Source organism: Hemibagrus wyckioides, linkage group LG07 (genome assembly GCF_019097595.1).
Source record: "Hemibagrus wyckioides isolate EC202008001 linkage group LG07, SWU_Hwy_1.0, whole genome shotgun sequence".
Lineage (NCBI taxonomy): Eukaryota > Metazoa > Chordata > Actinopteri > Siluriformes > Bagridae > Hemibagrus > Hemibagrus wyckioides.
In genome coordinates, this window is record NC_080716.1 from 13,947,215 (window position 1) to 13,972,768 (window position 25,554).

General features: G+C 39.2%; 1 protein-coding gene across 5 annotated transcripts; it reads left to right on the top strand.

Annotated features, from left to right (window-relative positions):
* Positions 1–1,282: 1,282 nt before the first annotated feature.
* LOC131356052 (uncharacterized) lies at positions 1,283–25,312 on the top strand. Of its 5 annotated transcripts, none has more exons than XM_058394809.1 (7): positions 1,283–1,535; positions 2,750–4,733; positions 4,841–5,004; positions 5,097–5,317; positions 5,630–5,759; positions 10,690–10,790; positions 24,038–25,233. In XM_058394809.1, the coding sequence occupies exons 2-7, from the start codon at positions 2,765–2,767 to the stop codon at positions 24,165–24,167; spliced, it is 2,715 nt and encodes a 904-aa protein (XP_058250792.1). In that variant the 5' UTR covers positions 1,283–1,535; positions 2,750–2,764; the 3' UTR covers positions 24,168–25,233. The 5 variants fall into 5 exon arrangements, with proteins under 5 accessions (XP_058250792.1, XP_058250793.1, XP_058250791.1 ...); XM_058394810.1 differs by lacking the exon at positions 24,038–25,233 and adding an exon at positions 10,873–11,607 and having other exon boundaries at positions 1,287–1,535; positions 10,690–10,767; XM_058394808.1 differs by lacking the exon at positions 24,038–25,233 and adding an exon at positions 10,873–11,607 and having other exon boundaries at positions 1,334–1,535.
* The last annotated feature ends 242 nt before the right edge of the window (positions 25,313–25,554 follow it).

The following is a 25,554-nucleotide window of genomic DNA, read 5'->3' on the forward strand; positions in this document are numbered from 1 at the left end:
GATATATCAAACCACTCAGCACAATGAGGGGAAGTGCGTCACAGACGAGTTTTGGCACGGCAAGCACCACTCACATTTTCATCAGGAAATGTACATGTCTAGTTTTTATTATTATTATTTATGTATTTAATTATTTATTTATTTTTTTACATATGTCTGGTACAAATATCTGGTCTTGTTTTCTGAATAAAAGATAAATGAATAAGAACATGAAGCAAGGGTTTATTTTTTCTATCTATCTATCTATCTATCTATCTATCTATCTATCTATCTATTATTTGTTTGTGCAGTCTTACAGTTTAGGCATACATTATCCTTCCACTATTCCTTTTTCACTGTTAGACACATGCCACAGATGCTGTTTAAAAATACTGGCAGAGTACCTAAAGTAGTAAAATTTGCTGATGATGGAGTAAGCAACAGAGGGGTTTTCCAACACTCCTGCCTACTCCCTTTTTTCCTTCAGCAAGATAAATCTATAGCGGGTCAAATGACAGCTATGGATAGCTCCTAGCCACACCCCTGATTGACTTGCCACTTATTACTCCATATCCTGCCACTGACAAAACAGCAGTAGGTACACTCCTGTCTGTTTTTATTGGTCTATTTCTAAATCTGTGGAAAATAAAATCATAAAATTGAATTGTGTGGATTTACACGGCTAACTGAACGGAATAGCATAGTTTTTTTTTTATATAATGGGGGACAACATTACAACATGCCCCCTGTGAACAACTGAGATTTGGACTACTCAACTCTGCAGGTTATATCAGCATGTAGACACTATGTGGGATTATAACTGAGAGATCAGAGATTAAAATATGGCTAGATTTGTTTTGCTGAAATTTAACTTGTGCTATGGTAAAATGATCTTCCTTTAATATCCTGCCAAGTCGTTTTGAATATTGATGCGATTTATTTCGCACAGTATTGGTCAGGCAAGTAGTAAGGACAGTCAGTTTCTTCGCGCCACTGTACAAGGAAACTGCTAAATATAGTGTGTTACGTTTGGTTGTGCCCAGCTCTCCCCTATTTGTCAGTTGTGGGATGTTCCTTGTTGGAGCACGCACGCGCACGCGCACGCACACACTGGAGTCTCAGTCTCCAGCACACTTGCTATTTCCATGGCCATATTTGGTGAACAGGATGAGTGTAAAAATCCAAAGGACTGTGTGTCTATCCGTAAAAATTATTGTCATTCGAATTGCCCTTGTTATTTACGATCCGAGCTCCACCGGATCTCCTCCACAAAACACGCCGCAATAAACACTAAACGGTTAACAACTTCGACGCGTCAGATTTCTAAATCACTCTACTGACAGCTGATTGGTCCAAATTAGGTTCCGGTTCTCTGGATCTGTCTCTGGCTGTGTTTCGTTGGTCCTGCCCACGGACTCCTTCAGAAAGGACTCCTCCTTTATCTGCGTTTTATCATTTCTATTCTAATAAGAAAGAAATTCAGAACTCTGTCATTTTCGGTGCTGCCATCATCCATACATTATTTTAAAATCACACAAAAAACCCGAAGAAAATAAGTAAGTATGGTTTTTTAAATCATTTTATAATTATGACTGCTTAGGGGGGTGCGGCTATTGTATACGTTTTCGTTAGTCCTATTTATTTATGTAAAACCGATCGTTTTATAAAACTGATCACTGAGCATTATGTAAATGCTACATAATTATAAGTACTAATACAGTACTAAGTACTGACCACTGCACTACAGTTTGGAAAAACGAAAGTGACTAGCAGCAAGAGGCGGTGACCAACAAATTCATTTCTACAAATTCATCCTTACCAGTTTTTGAAGTTTATTATTAACCTTGTTAGATCTAATATATTTAAGGAGCTTGCTTTACGCAGGCCAGTTAAGATATAAACTCGAACATTTTATGAAGAGAACTATACTAATACAGGGTAAAGCCTCCCTTTGCTCTCAAAACAGCATCAGTTCTTCATGGAGTGGATTCCACAGTAGTTCATGGTGTCATGATTGCTTCACACAATTCCTGCAGATTTCTCTACCGCATCTCATAGCGTTCTACTGGAGTCAGGCCGCTGAAGAACACTGAACTCAATGTCATGTTCATGAAACCAGTTTGAGATGGGATGTGGTAGCTTAGTGGTTAAGGTGTTGGAGTACTGATCAGAAGGGAGTTCAAATCCCAGGTCCACCAAGCTGTTCCTGTTAACCCTCAATTGGTCAGTTGTATATATAAAAAAAAAAAAGAGAGATAAATTGTTAGTTGCTCTGGATAAGGGTGTCTGCGAAATGTAAATGAGATAATTTTGCTTTGTGACATGGTGCATTATCATGCTGAAAGCAGCTATAAGAAAATGGTTAAATCAGTTTTGGAGTATATATACATATATATACTAACATAAAACTGATATTATGAAATAATGATTAACAAACTTATTCTCGTTATGCCTGATTACACCTCTGGTGGTCTGGCAGGTATGTGTCATAAATATCTGACACTTAGATATTCAGTTGTCTGTTTGAGAAAATTTTTAAAGGTTTTAGGAAGAACACTACAAAAAACTACTTTCAGTAAAGGTTTCAATTAGGCATCATATAGGAAATTAGGAACCATATTAAATTTTGATAATAGCATTAAGTATAAATTATAGATTCCCAGTCTATAAATTAGTGTTTTTTTAACAGTAGCTTGCAAGTTCCCATTGAAAGTAAAATATGAAGTGATAAAGCTGAAGTGATAACCCATACCACAATTTATCTCCACAGAACATTTAAGAGTCAATGGCATTCCAAATACAGTGGTCCTTTCCTATTCCAGTCCCGGTTCCAGTTGAAGTTAAGCCAAGGAAAACACATCCGTTAATACAGTGCATTGTTGACAACAAAGCAAAGAAATTAAAGAAACTTGTTGGTGAATCCAATATTAATGGACTGTACTCTTCAGCAATCTGGAATGATGATGTTTCCCTCCTGACAGCAGCAGCTGTATGTGGGAATGAAGAGATTTGTAACTTTCTCCTGAGAGAAAAAGCGGATCCCAACATACTATCCACAAATCACCTAACAGCTCTGCACTATGCTGCAAATACTCCTGGAGTTCCACTGAATATTGTGAGAAGATTAATAGCTGCAAAAGCTAATCCAGATGGTCATCAACAACAGCCTTTTACACCCTTACAGTTTGCTGCCAGTAAGGACAGACTGGATGTGTTCAAAGCACTTATAGAAGCTGGTGCAGTCCCTGAAAGAAATTATGGGGTAAAACCGGATTTGGATCAGAAAGTAGAGAATCTAATTAATAAATTACCTGTAGGAAATAAAGTAGTAGAGAAATGCAGACTGTTTTTCAATTATGCTGCTATGGTTCCCAGAAAAACTCAGCCAGAGGTTTTTAACTTCTGTAAGGAACATTTTTTTGAGGAACATCCTTTTACACATATTCTACTTTTTGAAGGATATTTTAATGTTGTGGGCCCATCAACAGAACTGTATCAACAGAGTAGTATAAAGTGGTTGAAAGACTCCAAGAAGACAGACATCTACATCGAGGGATTCATCAAACGCTTTCCCAGAATTCCTAATGAACAAAGGATGACGTCACTGAACACCTTACATGCTGTAATTTGCATGATGAGAGAAATTTCCCCTCAAATATTTAATGAGATCTTACCCATTTTGATTAAATGTTTACTGCCAACTAATACAGTGCAGGGAAATATTTTTAATCCCCTAATACTAAGTATTCTTTGTGTGACTATGGACAAGTCCTTAAAGCAAAAGCCTGCTGCTGATAGTCTTCAGTATGATGTGCTTGAAACGTTATGCAATGCACTTATGCCTCTCACCAATCCTAACTGCTCAACTGATGTCAGCATTCCTACTTACCGTTTATTTGCTGCTCTACATGAGTTTGTCCCAGAGCACATTCATTTATGTGGAGTAACGTCGGTGCCTGAAAGGGTTCTTCTTGCTGTAGATATAGGAACAGATGATGCAGTTAAAGAGAAACTGCAACTACTGGACACAAATCTCAGATTTCCGCAAAGCGTCAGGACTGTAGATTGCTTGGGTGAAGCAGCAGACAGCATGTCGTCAAAGAAGAAAAAGAAGAAGAAGAAGAAGAAAAAGAATGACAATCAACAAGACACTAGCTCAAAAGAAGATTCCAATACTGCAAAGGCGTCAGTTCAGGAGTCGGATTTCAGTGTGCATCCATATGCAACACACACTGAGGATTCACCAGAAAAAAGAAAATGGCTTTCATTGAGCCAACGATGGAAGCCCAAGCTAGAGAAACTTGCTAGCATTGAAACTCATGAGGTTTATCGCCTGAGGAATCTTACAATTGGTAATAGTTCTGAATTTGAGATAGCCAAAGGAAGTGATGGAACTCGTGTTTTTCTTGGACTGAGAGATGATGGCACTGAGGTAGCTGTCAAACGAATGTACAGGTCAGAATATCAAGACCTGAAAAATGAAGAGCAATTTTTACGGCTCCCTCAGCTTGATAATCCTTGTATTGTGCGCTATGTGGACTTTGCAGAGGATGACAATTTTGGATATCTTGCTCTTCAACTTTGTGAATACACAGTGGAGGAATACATTCAAGACCATTTGCCTGAAGACACTTCTCAGCAGCTACAGGTCCTGAAGAAAATAGTAAAAGAAGTGCTCTATAGCCTAAATGCTCTTCACAGCCATGATACCAAAGTGCTTCATCGAGACATCAAACCTCAAAATGTTCTGATTGGTAGGAATCATATTAATTATCAGTCCTGTCTGTAATTATTGACATAATTCATCACAAAGTATTAGCAAGTTTTAGTTGACCGTTTAATGTTATTACTTTTTTAACAGATATAACTGGAAAGGCAAGACTAGCAGATTTCGGCATAAGTCGAAGACTGAAGTTGGGGGAGACGACTTGCCGCACTAATCCTGCTGGAACAAAGTACTGGAAAGCCAGAGAGACTCTTGAAGAGGACAGTAACAGTGGCTACAAGAGGAGTTCTGATGTTCAGGTACAGTATATTAATGATTAATATTGATTAATAATCCATAATAGATATTAAAGGCTTTTGGTTCTAACTGTTTTACCTCTAAACACATTTAGGTTGCAGGAATGTTAATATATTACATCCTCTCCCGTGGACATCATCCATTTGGCACAGGCCCTCGATGTGAGAGTAACATTCTTGATGGGAAGTACTCTTTGGAACACCTGAAGGATGAACTGGCAAAGGACCTGGTGAAGTGGATGATCAGTCATGAGCCAAAGGACAGACCTATTGTAGAGGAAACCCTTCGCCACCCATACTTTTGGACAAATAAAGAGTAAGACATAATTAAGTTTCTGTTTGTTTGTTTTTTTAATGAATGCAGTCTTATTAGCAGAGTTTATGAAAATAATCCCTGAGTTTGACAAAAGTTTTTATTACATTTCACTAAATGAATTAATGTGCTGTTCTGAATGTTCGTACAAAATAATTGGTACAGTTTTTTGTTAGCTGTTAAAAAGAAAAAAAGAACTAAAAATTATAAATTAAATTTGCATTGTATATGCAAGTTGCATTTTAAATGATTTTCTTCAAATACATTGCAGATGAATGGTGTGTTACTTTTCACATTTTAATATAAAATTTTCAGTAAAGTGGACTACTTAAAAAAGTTGGGGAATGAAAAGGAAGTGGTGAACTGCCGCAATGCTGATCCGGACCTCCTTTCTGCTATAGAGACTGTTACAGCAGGGAAAAGCTTTGCAGACTGGAAAACAAAAGTGAGTCAACCAGATTTTGCTCAAAGTGTACCAGTAAACTGTTATAAACTGTTTCTTCTCAAACATTTACACACGTTTAAGCTTTGTTTATTATAAGAGATTACACTTACTAAGAACTTTATTAGGAACCCGTACATACCTAATCATTCATGCAATTATCTAATAAGCCAATTAAGTGGCAGCAGTTAAGCTGAGTGGAGCGGCTGGACTGGTTTGAGGTGACAAAAAGACTTCTTATTGTTATAGGAAGAGGCTTCATATTGAATGGAGAAGTGTGCCAAGCAGGACCCGTTATCCAAATTGTTGTCTATGTAGCACCAGGGTCCTAGAGAAACGTTTCATTTCACTATGTACTGTGTCAGCTATATGTGTTTGAAATGACAATAAAGCTTCTTGACTTGACTTGATTTGAAAATGGATAAAAGATGGGAAAAGGTGGACAGGCAATCCATAATGGACAAGGGGAAGCACTGTTGGCCAAGAAGCAACCTCAATGATGATGGCCAGTTTAGGGTGCAAACCGAGGAGGTTGTGCACTGCACATGATATGTCAACACTGTAACTGCTACATTATCTGCCACCACAAGTGAATGAGTAGAAAACGCATAGAATATGATTAGTAAAGCACCAACGATGTATAGTCTGTGTTTTCGGCAGTGTGACAGAGATCTCTGCTTAAAACCAAATTGCTTGTTAGAATGCATTCCGTGAATAATGATCCTGGCTAATTTAATGTTCCAGCGATAAATGTTACTCTCTGAACCAGGGCCAAGTAGTTCAGAAGAATTTTAGGATGCTTTACAGTGTGGAGGAAAGGACGCTAAGTCTAGACCTGAACCTCAGTAAAACTTAACTGGTAGGATAAATTTTCACAGGGGTGCAGCTTTTTTTAGACCCTGACTGCTGGGATAGGACAGCCCCCACCCCGTCAACCTCCATTATAAACTAGGCTTCTGGGTCAGGCACCTGAAGCACAGGGGCCGAAGTCAACCTCTTTTTTAAGGCCTTCCATTCCTCCTGTGCCTTATTTGTTTATATAAACCTGCCCTGGGTTTTCTTGATCAGGGCACAAATTGGGCTGGCCAGGGTAATGAAATTCTTCCCAATGCACTGGAAGAAGTTTGTAAAGCCCAAGACTGCCCGGAGCCAGGTGGGCTGAGGCCACTTCTTGTCTGCTCTTTTCTTAACCGGGTTAATACTCAGTCCTTCATGAGATAAGATGAAGCCCAAGAAGAAGATGTTGATGACATGAAACTGCAACTTCTCAAGCTTCATGTATAGACCATTTTGTAGGTGGAGCTGGAGGACCCGGTGAACACATACCACATTCTACTTTAGGGAATTGCTGAAGATTAAGATGTCATCAAGATGCTTAGTGGATCAGTGACACAAGGAGGCTAATTTATAAAGTGCTGGAAGGCAGCAGGGGTGTTCAATAAGCTGACGGGCATGAAGAGGTACTTTAAGTGTGCCTGAGCCAACTCTGGGGGCATTGGGAGCCTGTACAGAAATTGAACCGGTGGATCTATCCCAGGGTTATGCTACCACAACCAGGGGAAACCCAAGACAAAACATAGCTCGATGGCCCTGGTGACGTATAGCATTACACACTCTATGTGGTGGCCAATACGTACAGTAAGTGTGGTTGTCTGGGTGGTTATGGGCCTGGAGGCCAGAGATCACCCATCCAGGGAATAAACAGGCAATGGGTGTGAAAGGATCTCAGAGGGAATCACCAAACTGTGGGCCAAGCCCTTGTCAATGAAATTGCCTGTTGCTCCTGAGTCAAGAAAAGCTAGAGGCTTGCCTTTCTGCCCCTGCCCCAATGGAAGGTGGTGGATAAGAAGATGCCAGAAGTGTGAGTGGCCACAAAATTTGGAGACCCAAGAAACGCTACCTGGGATGGCCCGTCCCTTTAAACGGTTTGGGTAGGCAGCCACCCTGACTCTGGCCAAATAGCCTGTACCACCAAAGGGCATGGGTTCTAAAGGGGTCTCCAGCAGTTTGAGGCACTCAGGGGCAGCTAGACATGCTCATGAGTATGCATACTTGTGGTGGGTTGCCCTATTTGACTGGCACTTTAATTGTCATTCCTGAAGACAGTTATCCAGGCAAATAGCAATGTTATGCAGGGGCTTTAGATCTCTGGGTCAGTCACGAGCAGTCAACTCATTCTTCAATTTCTCCGAAAGACTCTATACATAAGTATCCTGGAGAGCTTGGTCGTACCAGCCTGAGCTAGCTGCCATGATGGAGCCATGGATACCAGTTAGTAGGGCAATCATGTATGCTATCTTGTCCTTTGCTGTAGGGAACTGGGAAGGCTACATTTCAAACACATGTTGCTCAGCATTGGGCTGGGTGCGGTGGGGGTGGAGGGGGCAGTGGGGGTTCAACTGTATCTCAGTGACTGTGGAAGTCAATGGCTATAGAAGGCTGGATTGGGGGCTTTCCTGTGGGACATTGCCCATAGCAGAAACAGCTTGGGGCTGTGTCGGGGCCTGGATCTGCCCTAGCCATTCTGAGATTCCAGGGACTTCAGTAAATAAGGTTGCCAGGGTTTAAATTGTGGAGTATGCAGGTGCCACTTGTCAGTGTTAATCACATGAACGGTACTGAAGCTCCATAAAAGAGAGTTCAGCTCAAGGTATACTATGTCAGGTTTCACTTCTGTCCACCAAGAACAGAAAGCTGAGGCTGCAGTGTGCACAGACTCTTCAAAACTAGGCTGGAATACTGAAAAAAAATACACCAGGTTACGTAGGTAACCCAGTTCCCTGAGAAGAGAATGAGACACTGTGGCTGACGCTATGGGAATGCATCTATGTGGAAGTTGTGTCTAAAGCTCTGTGTGAAATCACGCCAATTTATTGGCTCGGGTAGGTAATGTGATGAAGAGGAGTGCATCAGCAAGACCATAAAAGGGCATCTATGTTACAATACTCCAGATTCTACTTGTCTGAAGGAAGTGCTAGTGGACCCCCAGGGTGTGGCTAGCAATGCATCATCTCATTTCCTTCTCAGGGAACTGGGTTATATACGTAACCTTGTGTAGTTCCCTTTCGAGGGAACTCGATACTGCATCATGATTGATCCTATGGCAGTGGTTCTCAATCTTTTTTTTCAGAAGGCCACACTATGTCTAAGTTCAAGTCTCACGGGCCGCATATCATTTACATATGACATCACCAATGCAAACTAACCAGATATTAAAGTATCTAAATGATTACAATTTATTATTATTAGAGAGTATAATTCTACTTTTCATTAATGGGACACCTAATGTTGTCGGGAGCAGACCAATTTGGTGAAATTCTGCTCAAAAGGAGTAACAGCACAATGAAGTTGCGACTGTAAGTTGCAGTCTGTAAGACGTGCACGGAAACGTGACTTATCCGCGTCATTGTAGAAAATGCGTGTTCGCAAATGTATGTTGATCCAAATATGGAAAGCACTTTTGAACTTAATAATTTTAGGGTTTGTCCAGAGATGTTTTGCCAAATTTCTGCAACTGAGGATGACTGCTGCACAGTATGGCTATGTCCTCTTGCCTGAACATCCATCAGTTCATCTTCAAGTGCACAGTGGGGCAAAGTGAAAGTTGCATGAAAGACCTTGATTTTTTCCATTTTTTAAATCACAAGTTAGTTGGTGGATACTCCGTGGAGGTTATGGACACCGTGGTCAAGGTGGTCAACTTCATTCGAGCACAGCCTCTAATGCACCGCTGTTTTATTGCGTTGTTGGACGAACTGGACAGTGCCTACGGAGACCTCATTCTGCACAGTGAAGTGAGATGGCTAAGTTGGGGAATGCATCACTTTCTGGCTGTACCAGATAACACTACAAAAACAAACACAGGTTGCTTAGCATAGGGCTGGGTGTGGTGAGAGTGAAGAGGGCAGTGGGTGTTCAACTATGTCTCAGTGACTGTGGAAGTCGATGGCTCTGGAAGGCTGGATTGGGGGCTTTCATCCGGGGCATTGCCCATAGCAGAAGCAGCCTGGGGCTGCGGCAGGGCCCTGATCTGCTCTAGGTGTTCTGAGATTTCATGTACTTCCGTAAATAAGGCTGTCAGGGTTTCAATTGTGGAGTGCGCAGGTGCCACATGTCAGTGCTGAACACCGGCACATGACTCAAGCTGCTTTATTTCAGTACCTTTTTACAAGGTAAACGCTCAGTTTCTTGCGATTTGCTTTTATATTTCTGTAGTGTTTTCTTGGTTTTAACTTTGCTTGACTCTTGCCTGATTTGAAGTGTTCTGAAGTGTTTTTTTATTGTTGACTTGGACTCCTGCTGTGTCTGTGTTCTAGCTTAAAATGAAGTACCTAGCCTTTGTGACTGTTTCAGTTTTTGCATCCTGTTTTGTAATAAATAACCTACCTCTGTGAGTTTGTTTCATGACAGGAATGATTTTCTGGCACAATTTGGGCCTGTTAATATCAATGAATCATCACCTGAGTGCAACAACCTTTTTGTTGCTGAGCATCTACCCTTCATGGCCACAGTTTAACATCTTCTAATGGCAACTTTCAGCATGATATTTTACCAGGTCACAAAGCAAAAGTCTGGTTTCATGAACATGACAATGAGTTCAGTTTTCTTCAGTGTCACTGAATCCGAATCCAGTAGTACACCTTTGGGATTTTCAAGATTGGGAGATTTGCAGCATGAAAGTGCACCTGAAAAATCTGCAGGAATTGTGTGATGCAGTCATGTCAACAAGGACCTTAATAAAAAAAAAATGTTGGAATCCATGCCATGAAGAATTAAACCTGTTTTCAGAGCAAAAAGAGGCCCTACTCAGTATTAGTATACTGTGCCTGCATTAGTGATTTCATTATGCAAATGTGATTAATGAGACTACAACAGAATATTTGTTTGTGAATCATAAAGTACTTGGCTTTCTGTAATACCTGTTTCTCCACAGTTGCCCTCTGAGCTTTTGCAAAAAATGGATGGTCAGAAAAAGCCCTACCCGGAGAACACACTTGGTCTGCTGCGCTTCGTAAGGAATCTGCATGAACATTAGTGAGTTGTACAGAAAATATACCTTATTGATATGATTTTGTTTGAATTGTCACAGGTAATTAATTTTGTTCTGTCTCAATAGCTCGGAAGATGCCAAGACGACAGATTTGATGGCGATTTTCCCTGACCTTTTTGAAACTGCTTTCGTAATTGCCAAAAAGAGAGGCTGGATCACTGCAATGGAATTTATGCTTGAGATACCAGAGACATGACCACTTTCAAAACACACAATTATGTCTCCACTTTTTGAAAGTAATTTTTTTTAATGTATAAAAAATAATTATGTATGTTAAAATAATGATTGTGAATATCTAATCATGCTAATGCATCGCTCATTTTTATATTAAAACTAGTCATGATTCCGTCCTATAGGAACTAAAACAATGTTTATCTCTGTAGTTGTGATTTCAACACTCTGTTTAATCATCCAGTACCATAGAAACCTTCTGTTAAGTTCTAATGGGCTTCCAGTGAACACAGTATGGGCATGTACTTATTGCCAGAATGGTATGCAAAATCCTCTGCATATAGAATTGATCTGAATATGGATAGAATTTGAATTAGTATGAAGTCTGAGTGCAGACAGAAAATTCTTCAGTCATGCACAGAGCCAGTCCATCTAGCATCCAAGCTTGTGTTGTGATGTAGTGATGGTCACAAGTCATCCACAGTTTTGTTTTGTTTTTTTTAAGTCTTTTTATTCATATATGAATGACATAATAGTTAACATTACAGAATTTTTTATTTTACATGAAAAGGGAGCAAAATAAATATGTTATTATTATAACAACAAAAATAAATAAAACCTCTCACCCTGGTTCCTGGCCCATTCTACTTGACAAATATAACACACACACACTCATGTAAAGTTTTACAACAGAAGAAAAGAAAACACCTAGTCTGGCAGAACTTGAAGGCCTGTAAAATATGAAAGAAAACGTCATTTATGAAAAACCTGGCAGTGTTACCTCTTATTGTATATTTAATTTCCTTAACCTTAAGGAAAAACACTATCTTTTAGCCACTGTGACTAAGAAGATGGGACAGTGGACTTCAACTGTAGGAGAACGTGATGTCTGGCCAACAATGATGTACTTGACCAAATATTATATAGTCCTGGACAGAGGAAAAGCATGTAACTCAGGTGACATTGTGAGTGAGAGCATGTCACATTTGTGCTCAACATCTGGGTAAATTTGAGACAGTTTATATTTAGAGAAATGCAAGCAGCCTGTTTTGGTTAGTTTGATCGCAAACATCCAGAATATGATTGTAGATCTCAGAAACAGCAGTGAGCAAGCTTTCCCATTGTTGGTGAGGAGGAGATGGGGGGGAAAGTTAGGAAAGCATTTTCGGACTTGAAAAAATCTAAAAAGGTGGTTGGCAGGTAGCCTAAACAGTGACAATAACTTGTTAGTTAGTGACGATAAATTTGTTAGTGCCAGACCACCGCCAGACCATCTCTAAAGTAATGATTTACGCACCCTGGGAGATCCCCTGGCCCAAATGAAAGAATTAATCATTTTATCTAATGAGTCAAAGAAGTGCTTAGGTAAGAATAATGGAATTGTTAGAAACAGAAAGAGAAATTTAGGCTGAACATTCATTTTAATAGCATTAATCTTCCCAATCAAAGGCAAACTATTCCATCTCTGAATATCAGACTTCATTTTGGTTATGAGTGGTGTAATATTTCGGTGAAAAGACCTGAAAATGTACGTGTCACATTAATACCAAGGCATCTAAATCCAGAGGGAGTGATTTTGAAGGGCATGTCCTGGTATTTAAGTTGCAGCTGTAAGAAGCTGTGTTGATGGGATAACATTCACTCTTCTAAAAACTGAATTTAAATCCAGAGAAGTTGCTGAATGTATAGAAACAATGGACAAGATACCGGGCAGACCAGATACAGGATCAGATAAATAGAGCAATAAATCATCTGCATACAATGATAGTTGATGTTGAACACCATTCCTAATAACACCCTTAAATAAAGTAGAGGATCACAACGAAATGGCCAATGGCTCAACTGCCAAGGCAAATAGAGATGGAGATAAAGGGAAGCCCTGACATGTTCCACGTTCCAATGGAAAATATTCTGAACGCACATTGTTTTTTTGAATATTGGCTTGTGGTGATGTATAGAGTAATTTTACCCAGCTAAATAAATGTATTAAAATACAAATAAATAATCCCACTCTACCATATCAAATGCTTTTTCGGTGTCCCTTGAGATCACAATCTCAGATACCTTCTCAGAATGTGCTGAGTGAATAATATTTAAAAGAGTATGAGTATTAAAAAAAAAAAGTGACGTTCCTTGATAAAACCATTTTGTTTCTCGGAAATAATAATGGACAACACCCTCTGTGGGCAAAGAGCTATAGTTTTTGCCAGAACTTTTACATCAGCATTTAACAAATATTGGGGCCTGTAGGTCGGATTTTTATCACTCTATAAAAGAAGAGATTTCAAAGCTTAAATCAGAGTAGTTGGTAGGAAACCATTTTTCAAGGATTCATTAAACATCAATAAAAGTAGAGGTGCTAATTTATCAATAAATTTAAAAAAAAAAAAAAAATTATTAGAAATCCATCGTGTCACTTGGCTTGATTGGACTGCATCTCTATAATTTTTTTTTATTTCTTCAAAGGAGAGTGGGGCATCTAGTTCTTGTACATGGTCCAAATCAATGGTTTTTCAGAGTTGGCCAAAAACTGATTCATAATGGTATTATCAGCCAGAAATTCAGATTTAAACAAGGAAGTATAGAATGCTTTGAATGTAGCCTTAATTTCAGATACAGATACATTAAAATTATTATTAATTTTGAGTATCAAACCTGAGGTGGATTGATGTTTCATCTGGTGTGCCAATAATTGATACGCTTTATCCCCATGTTCATAGTAAGGGCTACGTGTCTGCAATAACAGTCGCTCTATGTCTTTAGTGGAGATGAGATCAATTCCTGTCATAAGGTTAAGACATTTCTTAAACAGTTCTGGGGAGGGATTGGATGTGCACTCTTGGGCAGACACCAGTAGCAGAAGGGAATTCTGTGAGTCTGGCCTTATGTTTTTTATTGCAATGGGAGGACTATGAAATAATCTGCCCACTAAGGAAAGCCTTCAGTGGCTACCAAAGTAAAGTCAAGAGAGTCATTTATTGTCATTTCAACCATATATGAATATCTATGTCTTTCGTATATATGCTTATCAGGAAAATCCAAGGCACTTTCCCAAAAAAGTTTTTCCTTTGGAATGATCCTTTTCCCATCACTACAAAGGGTTAAAGCGTTTACATCTGTGGGTCAGATTCATATTACTTCACTCACAGCTGATTGGTCCAAGTTAGTTTTCTCCGCCATTGTTTCCGGCAGTGTTGCCAGATTGGGCGGGTTCCGCCCAATTGAGCTTCTATTGGTCACGACTCATCGGAAAATAGTGCACTGGGCGGGTTGATAAAATCTGGGTTGGTTTTTGATGCAACTGGCGGGTTTTTATTTTTGACTATAAACATGATATTTTATTAATTTTCTATTCTATAGTGTACTGTGTAATGTTGACGTTTTAATTATATGGTTCAGATTAGCCAATAAGGTTCAGGAGAGTCCTGTCCAGTCAGACTTCAGTCTTGATTAGCGGGTTGTTTTAACTGTTTGTTATTGTATTAGTTATAACAGTATACATTTTGGGCTGTTTCTTTTAATGCGCGGAGTTTAAGTTGTAGTTGGGCTGGGAATCTTCAGTCCATTCTGGCAACCCTGTATCTCCTAGTCCTTTTATCATCTTTAAAGAGAAGGACAGTCAGACGCCTGTTATTTTCAGTTCTGTCCTCATTCACACTCCGAATCACAACCCAAGGAGAAGTAAGTAAGGTTATTATAAGTATTTTTTATAATTATGACTGTTGAGGGAGGGCGGCCATACATTACTGTTTTCGCCATCATCTCTACCAATTAATTCTTACTATGTTTATTAATAATTATTACAAATCATTATTTTCCCCTCTGTTTATTATTAACTTTAGTTAGTTTGATCATATTTTGGCGCTTCCTGTACTCAGTTTAGTTTGGATATACTGACTGACTGAGCTGATAAAACTTGTTTTCGTCAGTGGAATACCAAGAGAGGATACAAGTATAAACACATGCCGAAGGTTTTATCATTTTTTATCAGTAAGTGAACGCTGTTAGGAAGAAGTCAACCTATGATACCAAAGTGTTCAAAATCTAGGCGACTTTTCGCGCGTTTTTTGTTTTGGCGGCACCTGTGGTCTGTTCTATTTTTTTTAGCCCAAGCTTGGTGGCACGACTTCCTGTGAAGACCCTGTAGTGATTAGTTGATGTTCCTGTGATTGTCCTGTAGATGGCAGTAGTACTAAATATACAGGTAGCAGGGACATGAATTAAAAAAAGGGTTTAGAATTAGGAAGCAGTAGAGAAGCCTAACTCGTGTTGTAGTTGAGTGCTATAAAAATAAAGAGGCTACACGCCAGTTCATAAACTTACTTTTTCAGGATGTTTATTCAACGAACACCACAGACCCTTGATATTCTTTGTAAGCAGCCATACAGTTTACATACGCTTCATATTGGTAATATTTTTGGTGTTAGGGTGTTCCTGGTCTACAGTGGTCAGTATCTATCAAAAGTGGTCCAGGTAAGGAACAATGGTGAACCGGGGACAGGGTCATGGGCAGCAAGGCTCATTGATACACGGAGTCAATTCAATGCCACATATATTCGCAAAAGAATTTATGTGTTGCAAAAGAAAAAAATGAAATTTGCGAGAAAAAAATACATTTTGCAAAATAAAAATAAAGATTTGCAAAATATAAATGACTTAAATTTATTTGCAACACTGCTTTTATTTTGCGTTTCAGTGAAATGTGAGTTTGCGATACGGGTTTTTCTTTGCGTTTGACTTTCTGGCACTGTTTTGACGTGGGGGTGGAGTCAAGGTATTCGTTATAGATATTCGGAAAATAAAAAATAATTACAAATGACTTCACATGATACATAATTAAAACTATCTATTAATTAAACAATTATTAATAAATTAACAAAAGCTGTATGCAATGATGCATGGCATAACTGGGGCATGTAACCAGGTAAGTAACAAGTACCACATTTCATTCGAACAGAAATTTGTCGACGGTCCCTAAAATACCGCTTCTGAATGTCTGTCTAATGTCCGAATATCAAACAGTACCTTGACTCCACCCCCACGTCAAAACAGTGCCAGAAAGTCAAACGCAAAGAAAAACCCGTATCGCAAAGTCACATTTCACTGAAATGCAAAATAAAAGCAGCGTTGCAAATAAATGTGTCATTTATATTTTGCAACTCTTTATTTTTGTTTTGCAAAACGTATTTTTTTCTTGCAAATTTCATTTTTTCCTTTGCAAAACTTTTATTTTCTTTTGAAACACATACATTCTTTTGCGAATATATGTGGCATTGAATTGACTCCATACATGTCGGCAGCGAAGGCTGGCCCGTGTGATCCGATCCAACAGACAAGCTACTGTTGCTCAGATTGCTGAAGAAGTTAATGCTGGTTCTGATAGAAAGGTGTCAGAATACACAGTGCATGATGGGTCGGGGCTGTTTCGGCAGCAAAATGGGGACCAACACAGTGTTAGGCAGGTGGTCCTAATGTACGTATTTGTATTATATTAGTCAAAAGACTAGCCAAAAAATGTATGCAACTTTTTCCAGCTCAACATATTTTCATGTGTCTCAGCAACCCGATTCTTTGATTATGGCAAGTACTGGGTGAATTCAGGTTGAGTTATTAAATTTCAAAATTGTCTAATCTTTCCTGCTGTAAAAGGCAAATACCCTGGCACATTATACATTTCTGAAATTTACATTTATGTCATTTGGCAGATGCCCTTATACAGAGCAATATGCAAAAGTGTTTTGAAGTCTCTATCAATTAATACATTGATACTGGTTTGCTGAGATCCGAGCAGAAGCTATGGTGTCTGAGGAAGGGAAGAAGATACACTATATTGCCAAAAGTATTCGCTCACCCATCCAAATAATCAGAATCAGGTGTTCCAATCACTTCCATGGCCACAGGTGTATAAAATCAAGCACCTAGGCATGCAGACTGTTTTTACAAACATTTGTGAAAGAATGGGTCGCTCTCAGGAGCTCAGTGAATTCCAGCATGGAACTGTGATAGGATGCCACCTGTGCAACAAATCCAGTCGTGAAATTTCCTCGCTCCTAAATATTCCACAGTCAACTGTCAGCTGTATTATAAGAACGTGGAAGTGTTTGGGAACGACAGAAACTCAGCCACGAAGTGGTAGGCCACGTAAACTGACGGAGCGGGGTCAGTGGATGCTGAGGCGCATAGTGCGAAGAGGTCGCCAACTTTCTGCAGAGTCAATCGCTACAGACCTCCAAACTTCATGTGGCCTTCAGATTAGCTCAAGCACAGTGCGCAGAGAGCTTCATGGAATGGGTTTCCATGGCCGAGCAGCTGCATCCAAGCCATACATCACCAAGTGCAATGCAAAGCGTCGGATGCAGTGGTGTAAAGCACGCCGCCACTGGACTCTAGAGCAGTGGAGACGCGTTCTCTGGAGTGACGAATCGCGCTTCTCCATCTGGCAATCTGATGGACGAGTCTGGGTTTGGCGGTTGCCAGGAGAACGGTACTTGTCTGACTGCATTGTGCCAAGTGTAAAGTTTGGTGGAGGGGGGATTATGGTGTGGGGTTGTTTTTCAGGAGCTGGGCTTGGCCCCTTAGTTCCAGTGAAAGGAACTCTGAATGCTTCAGCATACCAAGACATTTTGGACAATTCCATGCTCCCAACTTTGTGGGAACAGTTTGGAGCTGGCCCCTTCCTCTTCCAACATGACTGTGCACCAGTGCACAAAGCAAGGTCCATAAAGACATGGATGACAGAGTCTGGTGTGGATGAACTTGACTGGCCTGCACAGAGTCCTGACCTCAACCCCATAGAACGCCTTTGGGATGAATTAGAGCGGAGACTGAGAGCCAGGCCTTCTCGTCCAACATCAGTGTGTGACCTCACAAATGCGCTTCTGGAAGAATGGTCAAAAATTCCCATAAACACACTCCTAAACCTTGTGGACAGCCTTCCCAGAAGAGTTGAAGCTGTTATAGCTGCAAAGGGTGGACCGACGTCATATTGAACCCTATGGATTAGGAATGGGATGTCACTTAAGTTCATATGCGAGTCAAGGCAGGTGAGCGAATACTTTTGGCAATATAGTGTAAGTTGAATGTCATCAGAATAGCAGTGGCAAGAGGGAGCCAGAGCAGGACGGACGACTTGCAGGGTATCTTCTGTTGCTAGGGTTGAAATATGTGCCAGTGAAGGAGTAGGGGATACCTGGCTGTGTAATGTATAGATGATCAGGGTAGAAGTAAAGGCCTGGCAGATTTTCTCAATTCTCTCATCATAAAAGAAGTCCAAGTTTTCAGCAGTCAGAGAGGACAAAGCAGTTGGAGAGGGGGATTGAGAATTGAAGAGAAAATGTTGTGTAGCTTACAAGGATCTTGTGCAGAAGCTTCAAGCTTTTCCTTGTAGAAAGCAGTCTTAGCAGAGTTCATGTCTGAGGAGAATTTGGACAGGAGCATTCGGTAAGATCTGTGTCAATTAGTAATTTCTACCTCTTTCTCTCTGCTGATCTTAGTTCTCTCCAAATACTGTGCAACGTATTTGACAGCCAAGGAGCAGGAAAAGAATTCTTTTTGGATGTAGTAGACAGAGGGCAGAGGAGGTCTGTAGTTGAGGAAAGAGAGGAGCGGAAAGTGTGGTTCGAGAGAAATGAGGAAAGTTATTTAAACATTTATAATGCAAGGACCTATTAACATAATGAGTCAAAAAACTTTAACTTACATTTGTCAAGCTGAAAAAACAAATTCTGCTTATTCATACTGTCTATAAATAAGTGTCTATACAGTCTATAAATAGGTTTTTTTTACAGTAGCATACAGGCTCATGTTGAAAGTAAAATGTATGAATGTGAAGTGATAAAGCTGTGATAACCCATGCCCCTGTAATTTATCTCTACAGAACATTTTGATGGCATCCCAAAAACAGCAATCCATTCCTGATCAGGTTCTAAAGAACACAGATCTGTTAATACAGTGCATTATTGACAACAGTGCAACGGAATTAATGAAACTTGTTGGTGAATCCAATATTAATGGACTGTACTCTTCAGCAATCTGGAATGATGATGTTTCCCTCCTGACAGCAGCAGCTGTATGTGGGAATGAAGAGATTTGTAACTTTCTCCTGAGAGAAAAAGCGGATCCCAACATACTATCCACAAATCACCTAACAGCTCTGCACTATGCTGCAAATACTCCTGGAGTTCCACTGAATATTGTGAGAAGATTAATAGTTGCAAAAGCTAATCCAGATGGTCATCAACAACAGCCTTTTACACCCTTACAGTTTGCTGCCAGTAAGGACAGACTGGACGTGTTTGAAGCATTTATAGAAGCTGGTGCAGTCCCTGAAAGAAATTATGGGGAAAATCCGGATTTGGATAAAAAAGTAGAGAATCTAATTAATAAATTACCTGCAGGAAAAGAAGTAGTAGAGAAATGCAAACTGTTTTTCAATTTGGCTGCTATGGTTCCCAGAAAAACTAAAAGCCTGAGGTTTTTAACTTATATAAGGAAATTTTTTTCGAGGAACATCCTTTTACCCATATTCTACTTTTTGAACGGTATTTTAATGTTTTGGGCCCATCAGCAGAACTGTATCAACAGAGTAGTATAAAGTGGTTGAAAGACTCCAAGAAGACAGACATCTACATCGAGGGATTCATCAAACGCTTTCCCAGAATTCCTAATGAACAAAGGATGACGTCACTGAACACCTTACATGCTGTAATTTGCATGATGAGAGAAATTTCCCCTTGTGTGACTATGGACAAGTCCTTGAAGCAAAAGTCTGATAGTCTTCAGTCTGATGTGCGTGGTAGAGTTATGCAATGCACTTATGCCTCTCACCAATGCTGACTGCTCAGCTGATGTCAGGAGTCCTACTCACCGTTTATTTGCTGCTCTACATGACTTTGTCCAAGTGTACATTAATACATGTGGAGTAACTTCAGTGCCTGAAAGGGTTCTTCTTGCTGTAGATATAGGAACAAATGATGCAGTTAAAGAGAAACTGAGACTATTGGAAATAAATATCAGAGTTCTGCAAAGTGAAGCAGCAAACAGCAAGTCAAAGAATAAAAAAAAGAATTATAATCAACAAGACACAAGCTCAAAAGAAGATTCCAATACTACAAAGGCGTCAGTTCAGGAGTCGGATTCCAGTGTGCATCCATATGCAACACACACTGAGGATTCACCAGTAAAAAGAAAATGGCTTTCATTGAGCCAACGATGGAAGCCCGAGCTAGAGAAACTTGCTAGCATAGAAGCATGTAAGGTTAAGTGCCTGAGGAATCTTACAATTGGTAATAGTTCTGAATTTGAGATAGCCAAAGGAATTGATGGAACTCGTGTTTTTCTTGGACTGAGAGATGATGGCACTGAGGTAGCTGTCAAACGAATGTACAGGTCAGAATATCAAGACCTGAAAAATGAAGAGCAATTTTTACGGCTTCCTCAGCTTGATAATCCTTGTATTGTGCGCTATGTGGACTTTGCTGAGGATAAAAAGTTTGGATATCTTGCTCTTCAACTTTGTGAATACACAGTGGAGGAATACATTCAAGACCATTTGCCTGAAGACACTTCTCAGCAGCTACAGGTCCTGAAGAAAATAGTAAAAGAAGTGCTCTATAGCCTAAATGCTCTTCACAGCCATGATACCAACGTGCTTCATCGAGACATCAAACCTCAAAATGTTCTGATTGGTAGGAATCATATTTATTATCACTATTATTATTACTTTTTTAACAGATACAACCGGAAAGGCAAGACTAGCAGATTTCGGTTGGGGGAGACGACTTTCCGCACTAATCCTGCTGGAACAAAGTACTGGAAAGCCAGAGAGACTCTTGAAGAGGACAGTAACAGTGGCTACAAGAGGAGTTCTGATGTTCAGGTACAGTATATTAATGATTAATATTGATTAATAATCCATAATAGATATTAAAAAGCTTTTGGTTCTAACTGTTTTACCTCTAAACACATTTAGGTTGCAGGAATGTTAATATATTACATCCTCTCCCGTGGACATCATCCATTTGGCACAGGCCCTCGATGTGAGTGTAACATTCTTGATGGGAAGTACTCTTTGGTACACCTGGAGGATGAACTGGCAAAGGACCTGGTGAAGTGGATGATCAGTCATGAGCCAAAGGACAGACCTATTGTAGAGGAAACCCTTCGCCACCCATACTTTTGGACAAATAAAGAGTAAGACATAATTAAGTTCTTAGTTATATTATTGTGCATTATTATTATTATTGTTTATTATTATTATTATTATTGTTGTTGTTGTTGTTGTTGTTGTTGTTGTTGTTGTTATTATTTTTATATTTTGGATATGTTTGCACTGAATACACTGATTTTCAGTTCATTTAAAATTGCTGTCAGATTTCCAACTCACACTATTTACAGTTTGAATGCACTAAATTAGCAGTTCTCATGTTGGATGAATATTAACCCTGGGTTTTGACAAATTAGCTAATTTGTTGCATTTTGAGTTACAAAATGATGTGCTGATCTGAATGTTTGTACAAAAAATAATAATACAGTTTTTGTTAGCATTGTATATTCAAGTTGTATTTTAAATGACTTTCTTCAAATCCACTGCAACGGTTTTTACATGGTATGTTGCTTTTTATATAAAATTTTCAGTAAAATGGAGTACTTAAGAAAGCTGGGGAATGAACAGGAAGTGGGGAACTGCCGCAATGCTGATCCGGACCTCCTTTCTGATATTGGGGCTGTTACAGTAGGGAAAAGCTTCTCAGACTGGAAAACAAAAGTGAGTCAACCAGATTTTACTCTTTACATTTGCATTTACACTTCTGGCACTTGGCAGATGCCCTTATCCAGAGTGATGTACAAAAGTGCTTGGATTCTCTATCAATGAATACAATGAATCAATGAATAACTGGTTAAATAGGTTACAGACTTTGGATACCATCAGCCTAAAAACTGTGTTGGGAGGATTTTAAAAGAAATTCATACAACAATACATAAAACAAACAGGGAAACTCTTTATTTCTTAACTATCTCAGCCATGTTACAGTAGACAATATTGATGTGTCACTGTGTTTCATTTAAGATGTGTTTATTGCTGCATTTTGGTTATGAAATGTGTGCAAACATGTGCATTAATGTCTTTATGCAAAGAAATCTATTTACAATCTGAAACAGTATTTTTGGTAGTTATCAATTTATAATAGTCTTTAGAAAAAACTGTACCAGTAAACTATTATGAACTGTTTCTGCTCAAACATTTACAAACATGTTTAAGCTTTGTTTATTATAAGAGATTAACCTCACTTGGCACTTTATTAGGAAGACCTATACATGTACTCATCCATGCAATTATCTAATCAGCCAATCATGTGGCAGCAGTGCAATGTATAACATTGTGCAGATGCAACCAGCCACTTCAGGTAATGTACACATCAACCATCAGAATGGTGAAAAATGGGATCTCAGTGATTTTGACCATGGCATGATTTGTTATTAGACTGGCTTGTTTGAGTTTTTCTAGAACTACTGATTTCCTGATATTTTCTGAGAGTTTACTCAGAAAGTTGCAGTGAAGAAAAAACATCCAGTAAGCAGTGGTCCTGTGGATGGAAATACCTCACAGGTGAGAAATCTGAGCAGAGAATGACTGGACTAGTTTAAGATGACAGAAAGACTTCTTGTGGTGAACAGAAAAGCATCTCAGAATGCACTTCTGTCAGCCAACAACAGTAACCTGAGGCTGCAGTGAGCACAGACTCACCAAAATTGGACAGATGAACACTGGAAAAACATGGTATGGTCTGATTAATCCCAATTTCTGCTGAAGCTCACAGATGGTCTGAATTTGGCACCAACAGCCTACCATGTGTCAGCAGACCAGGCTGGTGGAGGTGGTGTGATGGTGTGGGGAATTGTCACAGCATGCAACGTCATGGCTTATGTTTGAAAGAGGACATTCAATTTGGACACAGAGGACATCCACTCCTGGCAAACACCAGTGCTTCCTTGTTCTGTCACTTCACTTTTACTGTATCTCACCTGTTCCTCATTATGTGCGTGTGTGTGTGTTTTCTTTTTAAGCTCCTTCGTTACAGTGCCTCTTTGTGAGGTAAACTATCAGTTCTTTGCGATTTATGACTGTGCTAAGCCGTTATGTTTGTGTAGTGTTTTCTGGGTTTCTACTTTGCCTATTCTTATGATTCTGAATGATGCTTATACCATGGATATGGCTGTTTTGACCCGTTTGACTCTTGCCTGCTTTATATGTGTTTGGATGCTGATTTGGACTCCATTACTTCTGAACACCCTGATGCTTTTGGCTGTCCCTCATTTTTGTGATTGTTTTGTTGGATTTTTGCATTCCTAGTTTTTGTGTTTTTTCCCTTCTTTTGTGCATGCAACTAGCCTTTGTGACTGTTTCTGCTTTTTCATCCTGTTTTGTAGTAAATCATTTACCTCTGCGCTTCGTGACAGCATGAAAGTGCACCTGAAACATCTGCAGGAATTGTTTGATGCAGTCATGTTAACAAGGACCTGAATCTAAAAGAAATATTGGAGTCCATGCCATGAAGAATTAAAGCTGTTTTCAGAGCAAACGAGGCCCTATTTAGTATCAGTATACTGTTGTCCATGCATTTGTCAGTCCCTATGACAGACCCTTCATGTTTTGTTTATGTTTAGTTTTGTTTTAGGTTTCGTTTTAGTCCTGTCTTAATCCTGTGCATGGGTCTGAACGCACACGGTTCCCACAGAGATTGGGGTTTGAGCCCCACGTGGTGGGCACCCGGATGTTACAATCAAGAAGTAGCCTGCATTAGTGATTCATGACAACAGAATACTTGTTTGTGAATCATAAAGTACTTGGCTTTCTATAGTACCTGTTTCTCCACAGTTGCCCTCAGAGCTTGTGCAAAAAATTGAGGATAAGAAAAAGCCCTACCCGGAGAACACACTTGGTCTGCTGCGCTTTATAAGGATTATGCGTGAGCATTAGTGAGTTGTACAGAAAATATACCTTATTGATATGATTTTGTTTGAATTGTCACAGCTAATTAATTTTGTTCTGTCTCAATAGCTCGGAAGATGCCAAGACTACAGATTTGATGGCGATTTTCCCTGACCTTTTTGAAACTGCTTTCATAATTGCCAAACAGAGAGGCTGGATCACTGAGAGCGAATTTATGCTTGAGATGCCAGAGATATGACGACTGACCACTTTCAAAAGCATGTCTCCACTTTTTAAAAAGACTTTTTTTTTAATGTATAAAGGTATACATTGTATGAATGTGTATGTTAAAATAATGATTGTGAATGTCTGATCATGCTAATGCATTGCTCATTTTTATATTAAAACTAGTTATGATTCCGTCCTATAGGAACTAAAACAAGGTTTATCTCTGTAGTTGTGATTTCAACACTCTGTTTAATCATCCAGTACCTAGAAACCTAACCTAACCGAAAGTTCTAATGGGCTTCCAGTGAACACAGTATGAGCATGTACTTATTGCCAGAATGGTACGCAAAATCCTCTGTGTATAGAATTGATCTGAATATGAGATCCCCCAGCCCAAATTAAAGAATTAATCATTTTATCTAATAAGTCAAAGAAGTGCTTAGGTAAAAATAAAGGAATTGTTAGAAACAAACAGAGAAATTTATGCAGAACATTCATTTTAATAGCATTAATCTTTCCAATCAGAGACAAAGGCAGACTATTGCCTCTCTGAAAATCAGACTTCATTTTGGTTAGAAAAAGACCTTATTAAGATTAATACCAAGGTACCTAAATTCAGAGGGAGTGATTTTGAAGGGAATGTACAGGTTTTTAAGTTGCAAAGCAGCTGTGTTGATGGGATAACATTTACTCTTCTAAAAATTTAATATCTATCTAGAGAAGGAGCTGAATGTATAGAGACAATAGACAAGATACCAGGCAGACCGGATACAGGATCAGATACATATAGCAATAATTCATCTGCATACAATGATAGTCGATGTTCAACACCATTCCTTATAACACCCTTAAATAAAGTAGAGGATCGCAACGAAATGGCCAATGGCTCAACTGCCAAAGCAAATAGAGATGGAGATAAAGGGCAGCGCTGACATGTTCCAACATTCGGAATGAACATTGTTTGTTAGAATACTGGCTTGTGGTGATGTACGAAGTAATTTCACCCAGCTAATAAATTTATTACCAAAGCCATTTTTTTAAATACGGCAAATGTATAATCCTTTTTTGGACTGCATCACTTTAATTGAGAATTTATTTCTTCAAAGGAAAATGGGGAATCTAGTTCTTGTACACGGTCCGAATCAATGGTAGGGTTTTCAAAGTTGGCCAGAAACTGATTCATAATGGTATTATCAGCCAGAAATTCAGATTTAAACAAGGAAGTATAGAATGATTTGAATGTAGCATTCATTTCCATCTTGTCTGTAACAGATACATTAAAACTATTATTAATTTTGAGTATCAAACATGAGGTAGATTGATGTTTCATCTGGTGTGCCAATAGTCGATATGCTAAATCCCCATGTTCATAGTAAGGGCTACGTGTCTGCAATAACAGTCGCTCTATGTCTTTAGTG

Excerpts from the sequence above, each read along its gene's own strand:
- LOC131356052 (XM_058394809.1), top strand. The coding sequence starts at position 2,765 with ATGGCATTCCAAATACAGTGGTCCTTTCCTATTCCAGTCCCGGTTCCA. Across the intron at positions 5,005-5,096 it reads AGAGGAGTTCTGATGTTCAG|GTTGCAGGAATGTTAATATA; the intron begins GTACAGTATATT and ends AAACACATTTAG. Across the intron at positions 5,318-5,629 it reads TACTTTTGGACAAATAAAGA|TAAAGTGGACTACTTAAAAA; the intron begins GTAAGACATAAT and ends TAAAATTTTCAG.